The sequence below is a fragment of the Pseudopodoces humilis genome, chromosome 2 (assembly GCF_049639895.1).
Source record: "Pseudopodoces humilis isolate 2021_Gansu_Grassland_sample_001 chromosome 2, ASM4963989v1, whole genome shotgun sequence".
NCBI lineage: Eukaryota > Metazoa > Chordata > Aves > Passeriformes > Paridae > Pseudopodoces > Pseudopodoces humilis.
The window spans coordinates 24,280,349-24,306,440 of record NC_142201.1 but is presented as its reverse complement, the minus strand read 5'-3'; the positions used below and the strand labels follow the sequence as shown (position 1 = coordinate 24,306,440).

The 26,092-nt window shown below is 41.7% G+C and overlaps 1 protein-coding gene across 2 annotated transcripts in view; it reads right to left on the bottom strand.

Moving 5' to 3' along the window:
* Positions 1-3,791, bottom strand: part of ARHGEF7 (Rho guanine nucleotide exchange factor 7) — a 118,589-nt gene extending 114,798 nt beyond the window's left edge. For both annotated transcript variants that reach the window (XM_005516598.3, XM_014250956.2), the window contains exon 1: positions 3,616-3,791. In XM_005516598.3, coding sequence (XP_005516655.2) covers positions 3,616-3,780 — 165 coding nt within the window. In that variant the 5' untranslated portion in view covers positions 3,781-3,791. The remainder of the gene's footprint in view (positions 1-3,615) is intronic.
* Between the last annotated feature and the right edge of the window lie 22,301 nt (positions 3,792-26,092).

Sequence of the window (26,092 nt, the reverse complement as noted above, 5' to 3'; positions counted from 1 at the left end):
TTGTTGGTTTTTTTTTTTAAATAATTGCCCTCACTTTCGTTCATTTCCTGTGTTCAGGAGAAGGTTATTGTGCAGTACCATCACACTGCCTAACCCAACTATTTTGTTTTACCCCATCATGGTCTCTTTCAAAATGCAAAGGAATGTTTATGACATTAAATGGAAGTCCAAAAATAAGAAACAGTCTGTAACAACATTATTTTCCAAGGTATTTTCATTCTGACTTCCAGAAATCTAGTGAATTTAATATCTGTCCTTTCCTGTTCAAGATAGAAAATGATTATAATATAAACAAATTCAGCCAAAATTTCCTGGCAAGAAGCTCTGTAGGTTGTTCTGAGCAATGCTGGTATACAAATACACAGCAATCTAAAGAAAGAATATACTAACCAGCCGTGAAACCCACTAATTTGTTTTATCGACTTACGAAAATTCTGTTATTTGACCTTCAAGTGCTTGATTCCTTTTATGGTCACAAAATCTTTATTTATTAAAAATCTCCTACTAATTACTCTCAGGGTACCCAGAGGCTTTAAAAAGCACAAAATGCCAAAAAAATTATTACTACATTCTTGCATATATTGAATCCTCTTTCTAATCTGTTTTTGAAAGAAATGCATTTATAGCATTTTCTTGAAAACATCGTTAAAGGCACCCCAAGCTGACATACATTTCTTCATATTTATAATTGGGTTTTTTTTTTTTTTAATGTTCTCTCTGGTTATAGTTACTATTTTGTATTTACAGAAAAATGAGCTCTGTGAATCTTCAAAGTGTCTGCTAATCTCAGATATTTATAGAAAGTTATGATCTCAAATGATTTTAAGAACTGAATCAGTCTACATCCGTGGGACAAACCTTGTTTCTTTTAGACTTCAAAAATGTCCAGTTTTAACTGAAGATTTTCAGGGCAAATAAGGAATAAAAAGGCTCATATTTTAAATGCACTCAGTATAAAAAAAAGTAGCAAACAGTAGTAGCCAAAAAGACCTGGAAAAAATACCATGGCACAGGAGAGGATGGAAATTTTATATCTGTTTACCAACAAGCAAAGAAAATGAATAAAGTAACATGTAAACAGCTCAGACATAACATAGATATGAGGACATGAAAGAGATATGAGGTATAAATCCTGAGCCTACAGAAAAAGAATATTTACAAAGTTAGACAAAAAAAGGAGTTTGTGAGTCTCTCAGACACATCTATGAATTAGAAAGTGCTTTGTGAATGGCCCAGGGAAAAAAGTACAGCTCTCCTCACAAAACCAAGGATCCTCCTAAAAAAAATTTTTTTAGAGGGCTATTTCTCCCCAGACTTACAGCTATGTCAGGGCCAGAGGAGACACACGGGGTCAGCAGGGACGTCCAGGGCTGCCGCCTGTCCCAGCTCCGTGCTCCACGCGGGGCGAGCTCGGGGAGGATGGGAGGCTCCTCCCGCCCTGGCTGCCACCCCAGCCCGCACGGTCCCCCCTGCAACCCGCGCTGCTGCAGCACCAGGGGCACGGTGAGCCCTGCTGACAGCTCCTTCACACCACGCTGGGGCCGTGGCTGCCTGCGGGGAGCTGTGCGCCCCTGCAAAACCTCCTCTGCGGATGGGGGCTGTGAAGGGACTCGCACCCGAACGTGAGAGGTGTTTGCTCCTCTGAGATGAAAAGAGAGCCTTTCATTCACTAACCGAGCTATCCCCAACTACACCGTAACAGAAAAGCACATTAAGTTGGGAAACACTCTTAACACTTATTTCTATTATGCTTTTTTGTTTATTTTGTTTTCACTAGAGCCTCTTTCCCAGATTGAGTGCAGGACCCCATTTTACTAGGCTTGACATCTACAAAAAGGGGAAAGACCTTTTCTGCCCTAAAGCTCAGAACCCAAAGTCCAAGAGGTGCTCAGGGAGTGTGCCTGGAGCAGCAGTGTGAGACAAGCTGCCAAAACCCTCCTCGGGCTTGGTGCCACCGGGCAAAAGAGCCTGGGGACAAGGAGACGTGGGCAGAGCCTGTCAGAGTCACTGGGTAGCTAGGTGGAGGAGCCCCACCTGCCCCCAGCCCCACATCACATGTGTCACCCCGGATGGCAGAACAAGACATTTACTTGATGGCAGAACAGGACATTTGCCTGTTCTGGAGCCCCACTTTGCAGCCCAATACGCTGGACAACAGTTTGCTCCTCATGTACCACCTCTACAGAGCTGCAGCCCCTTGGGAGCAGGGACATCCTCTTCAGCTCTACTGCCTGAACAGCCAGTTAGGGGAAAATGGTGGTGGGGAAAGCTGGCAGCAGCAGCGGCAGGGGCTCCAGCTGTCCCAGCTAGCCCCACTGGCCACCAGGGTGGTCCCTGAGTTACCCATGCTCACACAGACACCGACACACTGTGCCCGCTTTCATCACTTCCATTGCCCGCCAATAGCACTGCAGGCTCCTGTGGGGTTATATGGCCATACCACCTCCTAATGTACCTGTGAATTTGGGAGGCAAGAATGATCTACTACATCTGCAGAATGGGACTCCAGTCCAGAACCGAGACCTCCATGCTACAGTACAACATGAAACAGTAACAACCCTAGTGGGTGGCAAACTGAAGAACTGAAGAGGGACAGCCCAGCCCAGTGTCCCGCTGAGCTCAAGGCATTGGTTTCAACTTTGTGGGTCTGAGAACTGCTTGAAATAGAGGCACAAAAGGTAACAAAAGCCCACTGTCAGCAGGCTCCAAGGAGTAGAGAACTCTGCTAACTGCAAAAGGTGAAAAATACGATGTTATTTTCAAGCAAGGAGTCATCCCATCACCATAGCAGATGACCTTCATCAATCTCCTCTTCACCACCTTGGACTGGCACACAAAGAAAGTTTTTTGTCAATATGTGGATCTCTGTGTGCGCTAGGTTACTGAACATCAGGTTAGACAACGGTACTGTCCCAAGTTTTGAGGCACAACCAAACCCCTCTCGCTCTAGCTGAGCTACGACGGGAATTACGTACGCACACAGAACACATAAAAGTTACCTGACAGAGTACATTTTCTTCAAACACAAAGCAGATTAGAGCTGTAACGCGTTTTTTCAGCCCCCTCCCCAAAAAAAAAGAAAAAAAATAGATTTTTTTTTTTTCCACAGGCTACCGAACAGTCAAGGACCCAAATAACGCTAAAACAGCCTTCAAGAAAACTAAGCATCAAGCGCTAAAATGTCCTTCAGAGGCTGGAGGGGATGAGCTGAATCACCTCCCAAGCGAGGTGAGGCACCGGCTGTTCCAGCAGTTGCGTATATAAGTTTGCAGCCGGCTCGTGGTACACAAGAAAAGGGTCCATAGTCCATCCCCCAAAATTAATGCATCTCTCGTGCACAGCCAGGACTCCGCTTTGGGGAGCGGAGCGTTTGTGAAGCACTCGCAGAACAGTGGCCCGCAGGGGGAAGCCCCTCCAGCCCGGCTGCCGCTCCCCGCTCTCCCCCGGCCTCTCGACGGGCACTGACCCCCGCTCCGCCCCCCGCGCCCCCCACCGCCCTCCCCGGGCCCGGGGGTCCCCCCTCCGGCGCGGGGGGCGGCGCGGGCGGGGCCGGGGCCGGGGGCGGCGGGCCCGGCCGCACAAAGGGCGGCGGGGCGGGGGGCGCCGGGTACTTACTTTGTCTATGGTGCCCGGGAGCAGGCGGTCGAGCAGGCGGCACAGCACCACGCCGTCCTTCAGGGAGGACTGAAGGAAGCCCTCGGGGTCGGAGATTGTCTTTTTGGGCGACTCCAGCACGCCCAGGGCGATCAGCCACGTAACGGTCTGCTCCGCCGAATTCATGGCGATGGCGGCGGCGGGCGGGGGTCGCGGCGCCCCGCGCCTCGCGTGGGTTTTGTGTCTCCCCCGGCGGGGGCTTCAGGCGGAGGCCGGCGGCGCCGCCCCCATGTGAATGCAGATAACGACGCCCCGGCCCCGCCGCTACAGACACATGCAGCTGCAGTGCCGCCTCCTCCCCGCCCCGCCGCCGCCGCCGCCGCCGCCGCCGCCGCCGCCGCCGCCGCCGCCGCCGCCGCCGCCGCCGCCGCCGCCGCCGCCGCCGCCGCCGCCGCCGCCGCCGCCGCCGCCGCCGCCGCCGCCGCCGCCGCCCCGTGGCATCACTGGCCGCGGCGGGGGGCGGGGGGCGCGCTCCCGCCGAGACCCGCGCACCGCTCCGCGCCCGCTGAGCGCACTGGCCGCCGGACGCCGGGAGCCCCCTAGCGGGCGGGCGGCGCCTCCGCGGGCGCGCAGCGGGGCGGGAGCGGGAGCTCGCCGGGCACCGGCGGCCGCGGGGAAAAGTTGTGGGATCCCCCGGCCCCTCATTTCCTCCTCGGACGGCGCCGTCGCGCAGGGAACGAACCCCCACAAGCCTTCGGCGCCAGGCTCGGGGAGACCGGTTTCGGACCGTCTGCCTCTGGGAGCACCGGCAGCGGGTTCCGGTCCGGCCGGCCGCATTAACGCGATCTCTGCTTTTGCCCGTCGTTCCCTTGTAGGAGGAAAGCCGTTCGGCAGCCTCGGCTCAGCGGCCGGGTCGCGGGCTCGCCCCGGTGAGCGCCATCCCCGCCGTGCCCCTGCCGGGATGCTCCATCCCCGGAGCGCCAGCTTCCAGCCCGATGGTCTGCGGCACCGCCTGGGAAGCCAACGGAAATACTCAGGACTGTGAAGGCTAACCTGAAACAGAGCCTTCCTGTGCCTTTTATTCTGACAAAAACCGTTCCTCAAGGCTTTGCTTGGACAGGACACTATGAGCAATCAGTATTTTTTTGTTAGGAGCTGGCTGGTGTGGGCTCCCAGGGTCCCTCTGTTGCCATCAGCCTCCCTGATGCAGCATACATGCCAGGAGACAGCACCACAGCCCCTGCTCTCCCTTCTCGCCCCACCTGACCCCCTCGAGGGGCATAACGCCTTCAATGCAGGGGCAGAGGGAATAACGCCAACCCAAACTCATCTCGACTGTTCTGCTTCCAGCCTAGCATACTGCATCCGCCACCATCGCAGTCCCTGAGCTCTGGTAGGTTCTTCTGACCCAGGATCTCCTCCCAAACCACGGGCCAGCCCAGAAAGAAAGAGGTGCATTTCGACTTGAGACAAGATAATCTAATTTCAACACTCCATCTCCTTCTAACCCATAATAGGTGCAGATTTTCTTAAATTCTGGAACTTCAAGTAGACACCTCTTCCAAAATTTGTTTTTCCTCTTGCTCCCTGTTCAGGTGGAGGTCAGAGCAGCAGACTGGACTCTGCCAGTATTAATGCCCACCTGCACTTTTATTACCTCGGCATCCCCAGCAGGGGTTCCCCAGTAGCTTCCCAAGCAAGGTAAGCAGCAGCTGGGGACATCCTTGGCACTGGCCCATGGTAGCAAAAAATGGGCCTGAGTTTATGAAGCTTTTTATGTGAGAGATGTGATGAAAACATGATCTAAGTGAAAAGCACATGGCTGATTTCAGTAGAGAACATGATATATGACATGTTGTGGGAAAACCCATCCAAAGGCAATGGAATAACAACGTATTACAACACAGAACAGTGATCTTAACAAAGCATTAAGGGTTTCACTATAAGCAATATCTGGGTTACCACTGAATGACATCCATCACGTATCTCCTCACCATTCTTCTGCACTTAACTGTACATACACCCTTCCATATTTATTTGGAGCAACAGCTTCTGATCAAATAATTTGCCAGCTATCAAGAATACAAACATGGCAATTCTTTGCCATTGGAAAGCCATGTGGAGGGATTGCCGGGAGACTTTTGAAAGAAGCTTGACACAGGTCAGGGAACCATTTCAAGAACTTTAAAGGAAAAAAATGGAACTGCCCAAAAGATTTAGAAACATGCCACTTCCTTCCTGGCTTCCTTTCTTGTCAGACTTTCCCCTACAAGGTATTTACTGCAAAGCACCTGAACTCTCTGCACAGGTCCCTTGTTTTATTCACTCCTCCTGCATGTCCCAGTACTGTCCATTTATACTGCAGCCTTGTAGGACAGACAGATGTTTTGCATCTGTACCATCTGGCAAGTGGTACCCATGCCATGGTGGGAGTTGTGAAGTAACACAAACAATGAAACATACAATTATTGCAAGTCCACACTCCTTTGTTTCACAATTAAAAATGTTCTGATTCTCTTATGTCCTGATTCTGGTTCCACTGTTGCTTCTAAATCATACACTCATGACATCTTTATTCAAGCATCCATTTTGGTAGTATTTAAATAATCTAAATTATTTTTGAAGGCATCATAGAGGGATGATTTTAACCACCTTTTTCTGCGAAACATTTAAATTCATGCAAAGCTGAAAAATGTTGGTACTGACTCTCATAAACAAAGGATATATATGAAGCATGTATGTAGGTTCTGGTAACTTCCAGGCCTTAAATCTGTTTATGCAAGCAAAAAGATTCTTATATTTGGTGGAGGAAGGTATCTCATTTTAATAATATCTGGACCTCTTTTGAACAAGAAAGAAATCAATGTTCTAAGAAATAAATCAGGCAGCTTTGACAGAGACCTAGTAGACTTAACAGCATATCATTTTCTATAAATAAAGATTAAGCGGTTGACAATTTATTTGGTCTTTTCCAAGCTTTTGTCATATTCTTATGAGAAGTTACTAAGGAAACCAGGTAGGCACAAGGTAGAAGGTAAATTTCTGCCATGGTTGAAAGACAAAACAGCAGGAATAAATTTCCAGTTTGCAATTTGACCAAAAAGTTATCCGTAGAGATACTTCCTCTGTTCTGCCCTATGAATTAAGTGAAAGTGTCCAAAAGACAATTATACTTCTGTGGGTTTTATTTATTCTTTTAGCCTGAGCAATTGGTTTGAGAGGAAGGAGAGCAGGAAAGAAAGGAAAGAGCCAGTAAAGAAAGTTACTCTTTCATTTTGGACTTTCATTTGCCGTTTTCCATTTTCAGTTGTTAATACCTTGTCTACCTGCCCCTGGGCAGCAATGAGATGCTTTGGCCAGATACACAAGTCTCTGTTTTCCGTGTGCCAAGCCAAGGTCAGGATTTCAATGTGGAGGTGACTAATTAATTATCAGTCCAGCTTGAACAGAAATTGCCTTGACAATCTGTAATTAACCATATAGGGGTCATACTGGATCAATTGCTGTGCTGGGGTTCCCATGCTATACGTAATTATCTCTGTACTTTTAGCCTAGGGAGGTTTACATCTCTCTGTAGTAAAAGTCTTAGCTCAACAAAGCACACTTCTGTGTTAAACTCAGAGATGAATTTCCATGTCATTTTGAAGAAATGAAGAAAAGAAAAGAATTTTGAGACTTGTAGAGGAGCTAGCCTTTTGCAGTTCCTGAAACCAGCTATCACAAGTTCAATATCACCAGCTCTCTCAACTGTTGATTGACTACCTGTCAGTTAAAACCCATACACCAAAGATTGTGTTGGTGAACTCAGGACAGCAGATCAATGAACTGTGTGGTGCTGGCACAAGTGTCACTGAATTTTTAAAAATCCCCAAAACACAACAGAAAGCAAATTATTTCATTATCTTCCAAGTTGCAATGTATTTTAATAGGCAAATGCAAAGTTTTTATCCTGAGAGGCCTGTCAATCAAGCATTAATAAATGAGTACCATACAGAGAGAAGCTAAAGTGCTGATGCAGAAACACAAATCAAGGACTCTGAGAGCAGGTGTTTGACCAAGGATGACAGCAGCATGATGCTCAGGACTGCAGTGCTCAGCTCCAGGGCAGCATGATGGGTGCCTAGGCAGGCTTGGACCTTTCAAACAGGGATCACAGAATGCAGTGTGTTGAATACACCAACATGCAAGCCAAAAAGGAAAACAAAAACAAAGAAAAAAGGTTCTTTTAAAACACTTTCTTCCATGGAGGCTGCAGACATGTGTTGCAGAATTTGAGGGAAAACAGGGGTGCTTAGCATCATGAGAGCTTTTAGCTGGGAGAGTGGTGCCCAAGAGATCAAGTCCTTAATCTATTTCCCCTGATCACAGATCTCAAATCTCTCAAGGATCTAGTGCCTCCTGTGCAAGTATCTTTAGGGCTTACTCAAAAGCAGAAATACTGTCACCAAATCTTTACTTTAAATCAATTCAGCCTATTGGCACCATGCTCTGATTGAGCTCAGAGTCCAGCTGAAAGACTTGCTGCTCTTTGGCTATCTTAATCCTAGCAGTCAAAATTTTTGGTATCATTTGCTTGATTTGATGAGGCAATCCTGTGTTACAAGCTTTATCACAGTCACCCGTGCTTTTGTAGCTTTTACCCTGGCTATGTTCTTAGGTGGAAATATACAGAAGAGTCCTCTGGCAAATCTGCAGTAGCCCAAAATGTAGCTCTGCTTCTGTGCTCCTGAGAGCATCAACTCAAGAGCTGCCTTTGTCTTCTAAGTGCGGTTCAGGATAATGGCATTGATCCGCTACATTCTTTATACTTTCAGAAACCAGTAAATGTCTCTGCTTTCAGCAGAGATGAATATAAAACGAAGGTCCTTGCCACGAAGGGCTTAGTCTAAATCACAGATGATGGAAGATGAAGGATAGACCCGAGAAAGGAAGAAATGAAGCAGGACAATAGGCAGCAGCGCAGTCACACTTAGGTTCTCTCCACAGGAAGAAAGCTATTTTAATTGCCATTTCAAAAGTTTTATTCACATTTAATAAGGTCTGAGAATGAAATGAAGGACAAGAATTGAACGGCAAGAAATCAAAATTACTAGAATGAATTAAATCATTTTGAATTTAAACAAACAAAAAAAGCTCAGATTCTTGGATGTTTTTAAACAAATGCATAATGACCAAACAGTATTTTCCAAATTTTGCCACATATTTTGTTAGCATGAGTTGGAGTAAGTGATTTTTTTAACACTGCAGGCTGGACAGAAGCTAATCTGTGGTTCCCCTGTGGAAGGACTTGGGGGAGGGGAGTTGGCAGTGAGCTCCACCATTTCAGGCCAGACGCAGAGAAAACTGTGTCCTGCAAGCTGAAATATCAGATGCAGATCCCCAGCTGGTGGAAGCTGTCACAGCTCCTCTAAAGTTGATGAATCTATGACATTTTTAAACAACGAGCTCAACAATTTGCAAAGAGCTCTGATCACAGGGGACTGACATGACCATCCATAAAAAAGGCAAATTGGATTCTAAATTGTATCTGATGAATTTTGGGCAGAGTAAATGTAAGAGTGTTACTGAGTCATCAGTAGAAACTAGTTTGGATTATAGAACAGAAACTTGGACACTTGCTCTCTGGAAAAACTAAATCACGCAGCAATAGAGTCATTAGAAGACTGACAGTGATCTTATGGGAACTCAGCTTGTTTGCCCTGGTGAAACAAAGCCTGAGAAAGGGTACAGGAGGGCGGTCTATAAATACACCAGTGGGTAAATATCACAGATAGGCATGCAGCTATTTAAGCTTCAGAGCAATGCTAGCACAAGAGCAAATGGATATAAACAGGTCCTGAATAAATTTATGCTGGAAATCAGAAAAATATATTTCCTTCTTCTAGCCACAAAAATTTTCAATGCTGATAAGAAAGATCAGGGCAAATAACCCAGCTGTTTTTAGAAGGTTGTAAAATGTGCAGATTAAAGTGATTCTATGGTTTGACTGCAGCAGCAGGGACTGGACATCACCCAGGCTCCGTTCCCCAGCAGACTGTGCGTTACGCCTACCAGAATCAAAGTGGGCCAAGCATTCATCATGATGGATAAGGTTTAGTGAGAGAAGTCAAATAAGCAGAACCACAGTCAAAGCCATTCTCTCACTCTGAGTGAATGCTAATGATACTTGTTCATTGCTGCTTGGAAAATACACTTAGTAAACTAGGTTAATGGAAGAAAACCCTCTTCTCTGAGATATAGGCTCACAGAGCTGGAAGCTACACATAGTGACCCTTGGAATTTTTTTAGAGCCCTTTTGTATTCAAATTTTTCAGTCCTATAAATGTCTGCTATGGATCTATGCCTCTTTTGTTTTTAAACACACAGTAATTACCAGACTGAAGGAGCATCACTGCCTGCCCTCCACTTTACTGCAAAATCCTTGGCAGTAGACAGACAATTTTGAAGACATTCTTGAATGTGTGAGGATGGAAGGGCAGCACAGGGAATGAGAGAGGAAGAGAACACAGGTGGTCGAAGCTCTTCGTCAATACACTGAGCAGGAGCATCAAAATATACAGCTTTTCCATCAGTGTATTTATGACAAGATTTCCACACTTTGCTCAGATAAAGAGAAAGAAAACTGATTTTGATGGAATTGGTTAGCTGGTGAGGTTTTCAAAAGGATTTTTATTTACAGTTGTATGAGTGTCAAAGTACTGGACACATTTGATAAAACTGTAAAACTGGATTAGTCCCCATTCACAAGGAAAATTGCTGTCTCCCTGTAGCACAGCAAGTGTCACCATCTGCTGGGTCACCCTTGCTCTTTTCTTGGGTGTGAGGGTTGCTCTCACTGTCCTTGAGAGCAGGGCATGCTCAGAGGAGGGTTTTGGGAACCTGCTCCCCTGGCAACTGGCCAGAGCCCCAGCCTGGTGAGTAGCAGGACTCGGCAGAACACCTATGGCTCGATCAAGCTTTCAAGAGCTCTCTGGATTACTTTTGCAAGAGACAATGTGAGCTGATGGAGCTGTTATTTTTAGTCCTACAGTACTATTTGTTGACTATGGCTGTTTCCTACACAGTAGGTACTGAAGGGCCAAGGCACTAGAAGCCTTCTAGTGATCCATTGATAAATGTTAGTCAATAAATTTTACTGTCAATAAATGTCACCATATGCCTTACAGTTAGCATCTGCACTCTTCAAGCCCATATTTCTATTCTATTCTATTCTATTCTATTCTATTCTATTCTATTCTATTCTATTCTATTCTATTCTATTCTATTCTATTCTATTCTATTCTATTCTATTCTATTCTATTCTATTCTATTCTAGTTATAGACCTTTGTATCATCACCAGCTCACTTCAGATTTGTTTGTGACAAAATCAGTAGTAAGATGGTCTTCTAGTGCTCCTTTTGGAAGAAACCAAATACTAACTTCTGCTGAAGGCTTAGCTAGCTTATGGGAGCCTCACCTCCCTGCACTATAGGGTTTTCAGGGGTGCTGTCACCAGGTACCAAGAGGAGGTAGAGGGCCAGTTGTGAAAGCTGCTCAGGCAGAATACACAGATGGCAACAGCTGAAATCTTGTGCTTTGCCCTGAAATCTCTGGGCACCTCTGGCTACTTTCTTTTTTGCTGATTAAAACTACAGCCACCCAACAAATATGGATTATGATTATTTGGCTCAGCTCTCTACCATTTTCTCTTTAAGCTCACAGTGTTTAAAGACATTAACCTTGTGTATTTTTCCTTGGCTTTCATAGTCCTGTTGGAAGTATTTATAACTTTCGAATTTTGGCCGAAGAAAACTAGTAAGTATGTTCTGATAAATTAGTAGTCACTTGACAAGCATCTTACCAAAGTCTTCCAGAGGGCCTGAATCCTAAAGATCTACAAAAGCCAAGGTGGTCATACAGTTACACCACAGCTGATTAGAAAGGAGCAATAAGCATTACTGACATGCTGAATTTCCTAGAGTTCTCAAGCTCAGGTGACACCACAATTTAGCAAACAATTTCTCTGTAAGGTCTGTCCTCATAGGCCATGCTCTCCCATACCATATTCTCCTTACAGTCTTTCCTATTTGAATTGGAACAGGCTATCCGGGGGTCACCATCCCTGGAAGTGTTCAAAAAACAAGCAGTCGTGGTACTTCAATCTGGTTTACTGGGCATGGTGATATTCAATCCAAGGTTGGAAATTATGTTTTTGGAGATCTTGTCCAACAATAATGATTTTATGATTCTAGAATTCTAGGTGTAATCCCACTGAAGATATTAAGCCATATAAAAATGCTCTTTATAAGGAGAGTGTCAGGCTTTCGTTACTTGATGGCCTTGTGTTAAATCTAATCTTGGTTTCCAACCAAGAAATGGGCTATTTCTGCTTTTAAACAGAAACTGGACTATGAAACATTGAAAGAACCCTGGGATGAAGATTCCCTGAATTTTTTGCCACCTTTCATTTTCTACGTTGTCTATGCCCCCAACAGAGAGTTGCTGTATTCATGTAAAGTCTGTCTTGAAGACAGCTCTGCAGCCACTGCTGCCATGTGTTCATGTTTCAGACAGCAGAAGGCATATTCCAGATGTTTATCAAATCCAGCTGCAGAAAGGAACAACATTGCATGGATAAGATAAAATATTTTTTAAATTAAACAAAGTAAGTTTTTCAGTGTTTACCTTGAATTTTCTAGGGCACCTTCAAAGCACGGCAGATCTCTGGTTTTTTAGCATGTTACATGTGATGTCTTGATGTGATGACATTTATAAACCTGTACTAGATTAATGAGTAATTGATAAAATGGATTGACTCTGTACCTAGTTATCTTTCAACCTGAAGAGTGTTCTGTCCCATCTCTGTCAAGAATCTCTGTCTGATCAGTGAAACAGACCATGATAAAAACTGTAAAAAAGCTTCCTTCTTTACTAATTGGACTGGACTTGGAAACCAGGGGCTTTCCTGGGAGCATCGCCTATTTTCCTCATAATTATTCACATATTCAGTTCAGTAACAAAACAAGTCTGTAATTGTTCATTTCAGAAATTAAAATCTCCTTATCATGTATGTCAGTCAGAAGAAAATGTGCAATCACTGCATCAATGCCATATAGTACTAAATTGGTACAACCTGCACTAATTTAGGATTAGGAAGCATATTAAACAATAACTTAAAAAGCAAAGAATGTTAAGGGAAGGAAATTTGCTGTAGACATTGTTCAATGTATCCTTGTTAGTACAAGGAAGAATTTTTCTACTGTTCAACATGTAAATTACATTCACCCTCTAATTACACCAATTGAGGCAATCTGAGGTAGTTTAACATTAAGAAATGTTTTGCAACCAATTTATATTTTATGTTTAACTCACAACAGTATCAACATAATCTTAAAATTTAATAATATGGGTGGGATCAGACCTAAGTGTGAACCTTCTACTTTGATGTCTGACATAAGTAATGTACACAGAGATGCTCAAATGCTGCTTTGCTGTGTTGCTGTGGCTTGAATGTCACAGCTTAATGACACTGGGAAGAAATAGCACCACCAAAATAACTTGATCCACCTATTTAACCTTCCAAATATATACTAGGAAATGAGATAAAGCCTAAAAAAAAAAAAATGGTGTGGAGGTAAAAAAAAGAAGCACCTGAAATAGAGTGTAGTTCTCACCATTCAAACCTGCATTGTTTTCTCATGATTTTGTTCCACCCAAACTCACAAGACTGTCTGGACCAGTAATGATTACTTTTACACCATTACATTACATTACATTACATTATAAAGATTCGTGTCTACTGGTCAAGTCCTTCTTGAAAATAGGATTATTTACTTAACTAACACAGAAGTCAAAACACCAAAGTTCATGCTCAAGCAAATTTGCACAAAGTAAATAGGATGTTTACATGAGGAAGAAGTAACAAAAAAAATTCAAAGCCCACTTCTGGCATTTTTCCTACCCTAAATTTCAGTTCAAAACAAAGGAAAAATACTGTCCTAAACATGAAGTATAAAATCTCATATTATTATTTATTCAAGAGATGTCACTGCAGCAGACAAATTTCAACTGTGGTAACTTCTGTGGACGAGAATAAACCATTCTATAAAACTTGTAGCTGAATAATATTTAAAAAGTTATTTTTTTGGGTGCAGTTTCCCAGGCTGAGGAGTTGATCATATAAACCTCTATTGTTTATACCATACAGACGATGTGAGAGCAGACACATGAGAGACAAACTTTGACCAGCTCTATTCCATCTTCGATTTCAAGCTCAGACAACTTAACTGGTATGGCATAAATGAGGCTGAGGCAACAGAAAGCAGCTCTTTCACAAATGGGCTCCCCTGTGCAGTTTCAATATTTTGTTCTTGACAAGAAAGATATTTAGAAGTTAACTCCAAGTTTGGAGTTGTTTTCTAAACCAGCAGAGAGGAAAAATGCCATTGGCTATTGTCACGCCTGTATAACTGTACTATTTTTGCTCAAAAAAATATAAAAATAGTCTTTTAAACAAAACTTTCTTCCATATATGAAATATTTCAAAGGAAAAGGAAAGCATTGCTGTTTCCTGCCATTCATACAGTTCTGAAACAGCAAATGAGAAGTTAGAGACACCATTCACTGCTGCTATTGCCTGAAAATAGGAACTGGACTGTTTACAAGTGAGGACACACCCCTCTGAATCTGCACTTCACGTCCTTCCAAGAAGGATGCTCCTCAGTTGGTACAGGAGACTGCTCATACATCACCAAACAACACTGCACTATCCTGAACTGTAGAACTGCACAAGAATGAGAGAAACAGTGATACAGGAAGACTGTACATTTCTCAAGCTTCATAGCTTATTATGTTGAATACCAAGTTTTAATTTTTGCCAAACTAAAAAGCAATGGAGAGAACTGTGACAGGATGTTTACAGGGATTTTCCTTCCTTACTCGCTCCTATATCTTTAATGCATGAAGAAATAATTCATGTCCAGGGAAAATTGTTCTGAATTTCTCTGGATTTTGAATACTGATGTAAACAAAGGTTGGTCTTTACGCAAAAGTTGCAACAAATTTTGAATTAATAAATGCAACATGGTGTTTGGACCATAGCTAAAGATCATACATATGTAAAAAATAAAAAGTGAAAGTAATAAACTCATAAATGCTGCAACTACCTGAGATCTTTATCAATGCTCTTTCATCTAGTATCCATGTTGATTCAAAGGAAAGGTGTAAGCCTTTGAAGACTCCAGCTGGAGAGAATTATGAATCAAGCAGTTCAACACCATGTATACTTATTTAAACTTTACACAAAAACTGTAGTGTATTTGATTTAAACAATACCAGCAACAAAGTGATCCTATATTTTTTATTCAGTCCATGATAAACACACTGAGATTTTTGCCTTAACAACTGTAAGAGCAAGTCTTCTGCAGTAGTAATGAAACAAGATTAAGTACTGTGTGACAAGGCTGGGATAGTCTTATTCACATGGAGATGGGCTTTACTCCTCAAAGAGACACAGCAGAACTGTTTGAGGAGCAGATACTGTTCCAGAAAATAGAGATCAAAAACTGAGCCCAAGACACTTTTATTTAAGACTTAGTTTGTACCTTTGAATTTGCAAAGCACAAGACAGAAAATTTGCTTTATTTTAAAGTACATTTTAGAGATGCATTTATTAAACAGTATAGGTTATCTGAAATATACATATTTTTTGCATTTAATTTACAGCCAAATAACCTAATGAAATGAGGAAGAGAAACAAGAGCACATCAGCCGGCAGCCTGCAGGACTACAAAGCTGGCTATAATTTACCTTCCTCTTCCAAAATGAAAATAAAAACTAAGCAAACAAACTTTGAAAGATTTCCACTTTTTGTAGTCAAATATTGTTCTTTTACTAGGTTTATAAATATTAAAATCTCACATAAGCAAGTTTAGCCTCCACAAAGGCATTTAACTGTTTACTGAAATTACAGCTGTATGTTTTTGATCACTGTTCAAGCCAAGAGAAATCCTGTTTCAAGTTAAGAGACCTAAAAATAAGATGACTGTCACAAAATATTCACTTTTAGACCATGAACTTTGATGCTGCCATCATAGTCATAAGTCTAAAAATAAATTTTAAAACCCCAGTGTGCTACAACTGTACTTCCTGTAACATATTTTCATGATTATCTCGCTTGCATATGATGTGCTCAGATGAAATGGAAACTGTCCCTCCATGAAGCCAGTTGAGCTCCCAAAATAAGGGTGGGTTTGTTGACCACATCACAATTAAGCCTCCGTTTTTTACTCAGGCAGGGAGGTATAAATACAGTGACAGCAAGAATGCTACAAATAATCTGAATATTCAGTTAATAATATTGAAACTTATTCTAGATGCAAATTAGATGTGCAGACGGCATTTCCTTTAAAGGCTTTGGACAATGCAAGCCTACAAATGTATCCATGTCCCACCTGGTCATTAGGTACCATGATCTGTTTAAACACACAGGAAGCGTGGGGCACTGGTAGCAAGAAGTGGAAAAGACTTTTTGAGACAGGCATTCAAAGTGATGCTGAACTCTAAATACAAGCAACACATATGGGGTCTAGGCAAAAATATTGTTTTGAAGAAAACTCATATAAGCAGCCTGGAGCAAAAGGGAAAAGAAATGAAAATTTTAAATCCATACAAAAATTTTATCTCATCTACATCAACCCCCTGTTGCCTTGAGCACTCGGAGAATAACCAGTTGTTTAGAGAAGTGTTTTTTCCTCTCTTGCTTGTAAGGTCATTATTACCACTTGAGGAGCTACCTCTGGAGGAGTACCTCCTGCTCTGGGCACCCCAGTACTGGAGACTTGCTGACAATCTGAGCCAGACCAGTGCAGAACCACAAAGATGGTCCAGGGGCTGAAGCACACCATCCAAAATGAGAGGCTGGGAAAGCTGAGCTTGCTCCACCTGGCAAACAGCAGGCTCTCGTGTAGACAAGACCAGATCAGATGCTTGTATTTACTCAAAACCCACCTAGAAAAAGTTCCTTATAAGCCTTGCCAGACTGGAGGCTGGGCTAGAGACCTCCAGGGTTTCCTTCTGACCTAAGTTATTCCATGATGCTGCTCTAGGATTATGTGGGGTGAAATGATCCAGATTTGTCTTGAAGGGAGCACAGATGTTCCCATGGTAGAAAGCTGGGCATGGGAGGCTACTACTGCCCAACAAGAGCTGTCTTCTAGGGGCAGACTACTCAGACTCTCCACCAGCTGGTAGCACAGACCATCTAGCTAAAGTTAAAGACTTCTGAAGGGCGAGATACATAGCCCTGCTGCACAAAGCTGTTTCCATGGAAGGAATGGCAGCTGCATGAAATCATCCAGTCTGACATCCTGAAAATAGAGGCAAATGCAAGGGATACTTGCTTTTCATTCTGGAGAGCTGGAAATGGAAATCAGTGTTTAAAAACCAACAAAATAAAACATTTAAGTTCCAATGACTTAGCAGAATTTTTGGTTGCATTTACCTTACAAATCCTATGTCTTTACCAGGGAATAAAATCATTTATATAAAATATAAAAGCAAATTTTGATGCTTCACTATCAAGAAGTTACTCACTGTGGAGATTCTAACTCCAGGTCCTTGAGGCAAAAATGAAAGAACTGTAAGAATAACAACAGATGCATGTGTGAATGAAGCTACTGATAATAGCAAGGGGAAAGCCAGAATGCAAGGCAGGAACAACAGCACAGCACACAAAATATATGACCTATGCAAAAAGATGGAACACATCTTCAGATATATAGAAGGGCTATTGCAAACCATATGGAAATGTGTTTTTCATGTCTGTGGGGCATGCAATGAAAAGGAACTGCAGCAAGGCAAATTCAGATCAAATATGGGGAAATATCCTTACAGGTTTTCTGGAGAGGTGCCATAACCTTAATATTGTTAGCAACCTTTAAGAAAACACCAGACCAGTATCTGTCAGAAGGGATATATCTACACATGTTTCTGCCTGGCAACAGAAAGACGCACTAGATGAACTTTCATGTCCTTTCAAGGCAAATGATTTCATACAGAAACTTCTACATATCAAACAATTTAAAAACCCATGAAAAATCCCCTAAATCTAAATTTCAATCTAGAATACAATCTGAACTAGAACTATAGCTATAAATTAAAAATCAGTAATCAATGAATTTTAGAGAAAAATAACCAGTCTTTCTTTGTGATAATATTTGCTTATGGGAATCCATAGTAATCACCTTGACATTTAAAAAAAGCCCATACAGGAATAAGCTCAAGGCATTTTAATACTCAGTATTGAATAAGCAGATGAGACAACATCCCCTTATCAAGCAGAACCTCTGTGACTCTAACTTGAGATGTGACCTGTGTTGTGAAGAATGTCAGGCTAAATAATCATCATTCTCAAGTCTGGTCTTAAAATGTAGGCATAAAACAGGACTTCTCTTTGGTCGCCAAAGACCAGAAAGACTGAAACAGTTATGGTGATTGCATATGATTTTCCAGGACAAGAAGTTGCATTCACAAGAATGTCTCTGATCTACTCTTCAAGAATATGCAAGGAAAGAAGACAAAACAAAACAAAACAAAAAAAAATCCCACATTTTTAACATATTCTTAATGATAAAGAAAATATCAATTCAAAATTAACCTCTTGGTGTTAGCAAGAGACTATAGGATTTTTTAGCAGGATGATGTTAGGCAGCCAGTACCTTTTTCCTTTTCTCTTCTTCTCAGCTATTTCAAGAGGTTACCTCATCCAAAAATCTAATAAAATCACATAAGCTGAAAAGCATAGTATGCTGAGCTCACTGATGTTCTTAGCAGTGCCTCTTAATAGTTACTCTTACAGTGCCTCCTCTTACCAGTAAGATGAGCTCAATGAACGGGAATTAATTTCTGTCTCTGCCAGAAGCGGCTTCTCCTTCCTGTCACGTTCTGGCAGTGAAAGGCTCTCCCCAACTGTGGAGTTCAGTCTGCTCAATACATACAAATTTTGTTCAGGCAGTAGGAATTTTGTCCACACTGGTTTTACACATACATGTTGCAACAGTAGCTCAAAATAATACAGCTGCTGCATGATTCTCTTAATTCTGCTGTAGTGTAATTGTCCTCTACTTTAGCAGTGGACAAGGCATTTTTGCAAGCAGTTAAAAATAAGTGTATCTGAAGGATAACCTGTAGAAAATAAATAGTAATTAAACAAAACCTATTTATATGAAGATCTTAAAAAGTATCCAAGCATAACTAATAATTAAAGAAACCTACTGATTTCATAATCGTTAAAATAAGATAGATAAAAAGAATGGTCTTTCTTTAGACTTACTGTAAGTGGTATATGAATAAATATTATTTTAAACTTCCACATAAGAAACAAGTCCATTCCACATTCACCTTTCCCTAGCCTTTAGCTATATATCTGGCAGTACTGTTTGCACACATAAAGCAGTGCAATCAGAAAATATTATTTGCATTTGCACAATCAGGATCAACTTTTGAAAATATAAAAGCCATAGAGTCATAGCAAACTCACTGAAAGAACATGTATAGATGATGTCTCCCTTAAGAATACCCTGTCTTACATATAGCTGTGAATTACTTATATTTAGCTGGAAAGTAGCATGGTATGTATAATATATATAAACTGTATTAGATGTCTTACCTGGCATCAGTGCTAGGCACCAAAATCACTAACTGAGGAGAAGGCTTAAGTTCAAATCCCAGACCTGAGGATCAAACCCCAAGAATAATCATTCCCACTCTGACTCTACTCATATGGTACATTATTTGCTACTCTCTTTCTTGTTGTTCTCTCCCTCCTCTGTGTACACTTCACTTATCCTCTGTAGGTTTTTTCCTCTTTTTCTTTTGTCATTACTGGTAGTTACTGTTGAAACATAAGCTTTTCTGCCTGGAGGAATTTGACTGCACATGCACATAGAAATTGGTAGTTTGTACTGCCCAAACCATTTCTGTAACCAGTGGTCAGACAAACTAAGGATTTTAAGGCATACAGAATCAAATGCTAATGAATTCCATGGTCAGTTTTAAAAAATAATTTAAATTTCTTTTTAAAAAGAAATTGTATGTTTTTGTTGGCAGAAAAACTTGTTATTTGGTCTGCTTTTGAAAACTGTCGTGTAAGATTGGTAGAACTATCTTCTGGTGGAAAAGTGGGATATTGACCACATACAAATATGCCTTGAAATCTCCTTTTTAAACAAAAAATAGTAGAAGCTTTTAAAATTTTTCTTTGAGTTTTCTAATGAAAATACTTCAGCTTTCTCAACTTATAAGCCAGAATCCAGGGACATTTTTGAATCAAAAATTTTATTTTTTTTGTAGTGATCCATACCTTTTAGGGACAAGATTTGCAGAGATGCATTTTCCAGTTCACCCCTGTCCTTTTATCTCTGATTTTTAGCTATGTGGTTTCTGCCAGGGATTGGTAACTACAATCACAGCAGCTCACAGGCCGGAACAGTCATTTAAAAAATTTCCAAAGTGTAAAGGCTCTCTGCCAACTAGAGAAAATAACCCCCAGCCACCTGTTCCGAAGGTAAATGTTAGCTCAGGGGTTACAGATTGGGAATCCGTGCTCCAGCATGGACATGCTGAATCAGCACATCCCTCAGCTGCCTTGACCACAGCCCCAGGTCTTGAGCATTGCAGAGTCTTCATAGCAAGAGTGTGCCAAGTGGCTCCATGCCAGGCCAGCTCCTCTGCAGAACGGCTGCACACCCTGGAACCTGTACCCAGGAGGGCTGCTACTGGTTATGCCTGAATCTGCCCCAAATTCTTCAAATAAGCAGCAAGGCCAATGTAGGACAGAGGACTGGAGGGCACATTTTCTGCGTAATGAAGCAATGACCAGCCAAAGTGGGAACAGAGACAGCAACTGCAGTTTAAAAAAAGAATGGTCTTGTGATTACTGCATGTAGGCTCCACACCCAGGCAGGAATGCCTGAGTTTCATTCACCATTGAGGCTCTAGGGTGTCAGCATAAAATAGTATATGATCAACACAATCCAAGCAGGCAACAGGTATGTTAAACAAATAGCCAAAAATACTAACAAAAATGTGACAGTGTTGATAGCTGCTTATTTAACAGCTTAGAAACATCATGAATGACTTCACAAATTGCTGCTCAGATATAGCGACAGCATTCAGCTGTCTAGGTCACTCAACTGGACATTTAGCTTCCTTCAAGAGAGTAACATGAACCTATTACTAAATATGGTCCTAAAGTGTCAGCAGTCCAAAAAATGTATTAATCCTTTTGCTACACTTCAAGAGTTTCACGTTTGATTGGAAATATTATACAGATAAAAAAAAAAAAATCTGCAAAGTGAAGATGCATAGGCACACGGATTATTTGAAACAGCATACAAAGCAGGACTTTTAAGAAGGTTGCTCTAACTAACATTCATTTAAACTTTCCAGTCATATGACATGATGTAAAGTAGCAGAGAACACAAAGTCTCCTGTGTCCCTACACAGGAGACTTGGAAAGGGTATTGACCCTTTCCAAGTGGCATAATAAATTCTATGCAACCTTACTACATCCACAAACCTGTTTAGAATTTTTTACCATATGTATACTTGTACCTCAGTCCTCCAAACAACTCTATAAAGTGCAGCATTTGTCCTTTTCAGGACACAATTATTTTATAAAATCTACCAAGATTAATTTTCCTAGTTTGCAAAACACAACAGAAATAATATCAGCACCTCTATGAACTGGCAGAATGCCATCTATCTTTGACCCAGATATAAGACAGCAGAACATAGAAAACCCAGGTCCCTATCAGCAGATTAAGAGTAATAAAACATATTTCTCTGGAGGAACAGGAGAAGAAAAAAACCAAAGAATTCACAAATCTTCATTAGAAATTAAAATAAAAGCTTTAAAAAGTCATGAGATTTGCTTCAAAATCATGATATCTGATATACAAATAAATTTGCAGTAATTTATCTGCCATTGAAATTTTGAGCCTCTAGAGTGTGCTCCAGCCATATTTTCAAGCATTTCCTCAGAAACTCAAACGTGTAGATACTTTATGTCCAATGAAAGCTGAGATGCATTCATAGAGGTAGTAATTCAGAACAGTGAAATGTGATTTCTCAAAAAAATCTGAACGTTTGGAAAATATTTTTAAAAATTAGTAAGATTACATAATTAGTACTACAGCAGAATATTAGAAATATAATAGAGGAGGACATAATTAAACTGACAGCAGAAGGTCTGGAAACACATAAGCATTTCTGAAGAAAGGAAGAAAAATTTTTTCTGGTTCCAAGGAACATTAACTCTAGAATTTAGGGGGTAGCTTAGCAAGCCACCTGGGGTGCCAGTTCAGTTATCCTCTCAATAAGCATCAATACCAACTGCACCAAAGAGAGACTGTTCACAATTTTGAACACTCTATGCCTTTACAAGTTCTGAACTGATTCCTCAAACATAAAGAGGGTTGGCTTGCAAAAAGTTTCAGATTTTCTTTACAATAATTCATTGTCAGCTGCTTTTATTTGCCTTCCAAGCTCTTATCACTTTAACATTTCAAGACACTCCAATATGTAAGGCTAAAAAGATTGCTTTTATTTAAAAGAAAGCAGGTTTTTAAACAATAATAGAATTGCAAAACATCCCACATTAGAAGGGACTTCAAAATATTGCCTGACCCCAAACATTTCATGATGAAAGGGAGCCTTGACGAGATTATCTAGCGCCCTGTCCAATAGCATCTTGAAAATCTCCATTGGTGGGGATTTCAGCACTGGGGAAGTTGTTCCAGGGAATGATTATTACCACTGTAAAAATTTTCTTTCTTATACGGAGATGAAACCTCTCCTGGTGCAGCTTTTACTGGAATACTGTGATGATGTACCACCCAAGCCTTCTATTCTCCATGGAGAAGAGACCTGACTCCTTCAGTCTTCCTTTGCTGAGCAGTTCTCCAGCCCTTTGGTCATTTTTGTGGTCCTCCTTTGTACCCCCTCCAGTCCATCTGCCACTTTCTGGAATTGTGGGGATGAGAACAGCACGGCGGTTGCAGCCAAACAAGCGCTAAGTGGAGTGGGATGATCACATCTCTGTCTCTGCCTGTCACAGCCCTGTGGATACAGCCTGGGATCTGACGTGCCTTGGCTGCTGCAGTGGCACACTGCCGACTCCTGCCCAGCTTGTGTCCACCAGCAGCCCCAGAGGTCTCTCAGCAAGCCTGCTCCCCAGCCCCACTTCATTAAACTTCATATTGTTCTTGCTTGCCCACTCTTGCAGTCTGGCCAGGTCCCTGTGTGAAATGGTTCTCCCTTCTGACATGTTCATCTCAACCACTCAGGCTGGTGTCACCAGCAAACTAGGTGAAGCTGCTTTCAGCCCCATCATCCAGATCATTTATGAAGATGTTGAATAGCATGGACCCTGTGCTCATCCCTGGAGAATTCTCCTTGTGGCAGGCTTTCAGCCTGAGTACAAACCATTGATCACTTCCCTCTGAGTGCCTCCTCTTAGCCAATTTCATACCCATCTCACAGACCAGCCATGCAGTCATTTGCCACTTAGTGCAGGGGAAGGCTGAACTAAAGCATGTTGAACTCATTGTTGAAGTCCAACAAAAGGCTGAAATCTTAAGGAAAATCCAAATGTTGCACTAGAACCATGAAGACCAGCAAACCTGCATCCTCTAAGTCAAGCATTTACTTGAGAGACCAAACCGATATGAGACGGCAGTGCCTGCTGGCTCTGTCAAGTCCACACCAAGTCCCAACTGTTCTGTTCACAAGTAGGAAAGCAAAATTCTGTATTATGCATTAGAAGTGGAATACAAATCAACCATGTCAATAATCTTCTAATTTTCCCAGCAGTTCTGCAATAAGGATGTAGAATTAACCATGGTAACAGGCATAAGTGCATTCAATTAATATTTGTTCACTGACATGACACATTTGCTCACTGAATGCCTGCATGATAATTTGATAAGAAGCTTCTAAGTGGTGAAAAAAAGGCAGGGCTCTGCTCCTATGTATTCAGACTCAGACGATCAGTTTATTTTCTATGTAGAAGTCATGTACATTTGAATCTAATATTCCATTTTTCCTACTGTCCCCAAGTTGAAGATATAGCACTTGAGATTCTCTTTAAGCTTCCCATGTCACACATTGGCCAAGTTTCAACTCGAGCAATGAATTCTTTTGCCCTCAACTCATCCTATAACCTAGTGGGTAAAGCACTGGGTATATCAGACTTCTCTGCAGCTTGTGATGTGTGTGCTTTAAGTACTAAAAATTAAGAGTCCTTCTATTGACCTGGCAAGAGTATGAACAGCTATCAGATTAATTTTCCTGTAACTCAAACCTAAGAATTTCTCCATTAATGATGGTAGTATTTATGTTAGATTCGTAAATGAGGATGAAAAGCTCTTCCTTTCTGACATAACAAGAAAGAATAAAATTCTAACACACCTTAAAAACTGTACGGATTCAGATCTGGTAGCAGGTAATTGTTGAGTTGTGAAGTATGGCTCCATAATCATCTGATTTGTCACTCAGCCCTCACCCAGGTAACACACACATAGATTTATTCTGGAGATTTACTTAACCACTCACTCCAGTATTCATGTGTACACACTTCACTCTGCAAAGCCATGCTTCCAAGCAGGCTGGAACACAGCCAGGTTTCCTCATACACTAGGGAGAGACAGATTTCCTGAGGGACAAAAACTACTGTCCAGAGTCTGACAAACAGTTCCAGATGCATAAAGCAGTCCAAAAGCACGCAGGTGCAGCAAGTGCACTGGGAGAGGATAATGAACAAAGGATGGTGAAAATATCTTGGCAAATACACAGTCAGGAAACAAACCCACATGGCAGTAGGACTTCAGGGTGCATAGCAAATCACTAGTAGATTCTTGTACTGAAAAAAAATTAACAGGAACTGGCATTGGCCTCCATTTTCCTATTCATACCCTATGCAGGGCTCCATCAGAGTAGCAAACATAATGTCTCAGCTATAAACCAGTACACAATAGCCCCATGCCAGGCTTGTGGGTCACAGAGAGCCTTTAGCTTCTGCAGTCTCTTGATTAGGTCCCTGATTGGGCCTTTTTCACAGTGCTAACACAAAGACATAGTTCTCTACCCAGCGAGTTAGGCTCTGTCCTCTCCTTTTTTACACCTGCTGCGTGTGCTTTAAATATTAGAAAGACAAGGAGCTTGAAAATACTTCTGAAGCAAGCACTGGAATTCAACACCATTGTGAATTTCATTATTCAAATAAAATGCTATTACTAAGCAAATCTCATGTTGCTCATGAGATTGTGCATCAGCTAGTAATCACAGTGATTTTTAGTGATCTAAAAGAATAGAAAACAGGCTGGTAAATACAAGAAAGCTGGTACTGAGTTCATGGGACACTTCACTAATGTACAAAGAACTGAAAAAACCCTATGCTTTTATGAACCAACTAATGAGGAGTGCTACTGAATGCACGCTGCTAGTGAGCTCGCTCAGGGATTGACCTTATAATCATCAGCTATAGAAACGTGTATGCAATGAAATAACACATCCATAGAGAATCAAGTTTAAAAAAACCCCAAAGCATATGATTTTGGCTGCTTTAAAAACGAAAGAATTTGAAACATCATTAATTGTAACAAAAAGGTGTAAGGGAGAATCAATGTGAAAGCAGGATGCAATTGAACCCAAAAATTATGGGTAAATGACAAGAAGACTTGTTATCCCGCAGTCACCATAACAGCCTTAACTGTGAGTGAAAATCATTATTACCTCATAGCTGTATATTATGACTTTTAAGTGAACAATTCCAACCCTAGACAAGCCACCATAGAGAACATACACAAACTACCAAATTCTTATTGCATTTGGTCTCATTTCTGCATGAACTCCATAAAGACAAACCTGCCCTTTTGACATAACAAAGGCAGTCTTCAGAAGCCTGGATACATTGATTGTGAGGACTGCAGACTGCCTCTTGCCTCTCTTTTGCTCGGGTTCATGCTCCAAGGCATGCAAGCACCTGTAATATTCTTCTTAGGGCACAGTAAACGAGAAACCAGCTCCTTCAGTTTCTCATCTGTGCCCTTCACAGTTCTTTAATACCTGCCTCTGTTTTCCTTCGAAGCTAAAGTCAGTTCTTCCCCTACAATCATGCACAAAACATACAAATTCTGCAGATGAGTTTCTATGACTCAGGTAAATCTCCATCATTTTTTCAATATTATCCAGTAAATTTCTTGTGTTTATCACAGTTTGCTATTCCTCCATCTACCATGCTCCTCCACCATGTCAGAAGTTGTAAATTGTGATGAGGTCTCCCCTTGCTATAAATACATATTATAATATTGGCTTTTCACAAATATTAAAATGGATGGTATATGTATAATGTTAAAGTAATTTCGCTATAGAGATATTGTTTTGAGATCGTTGTCAGGCAACTGACTTAAACCTGCTCAATATTTAAGTTCAGATGGGTAAAGATTCAACACCTGCAAG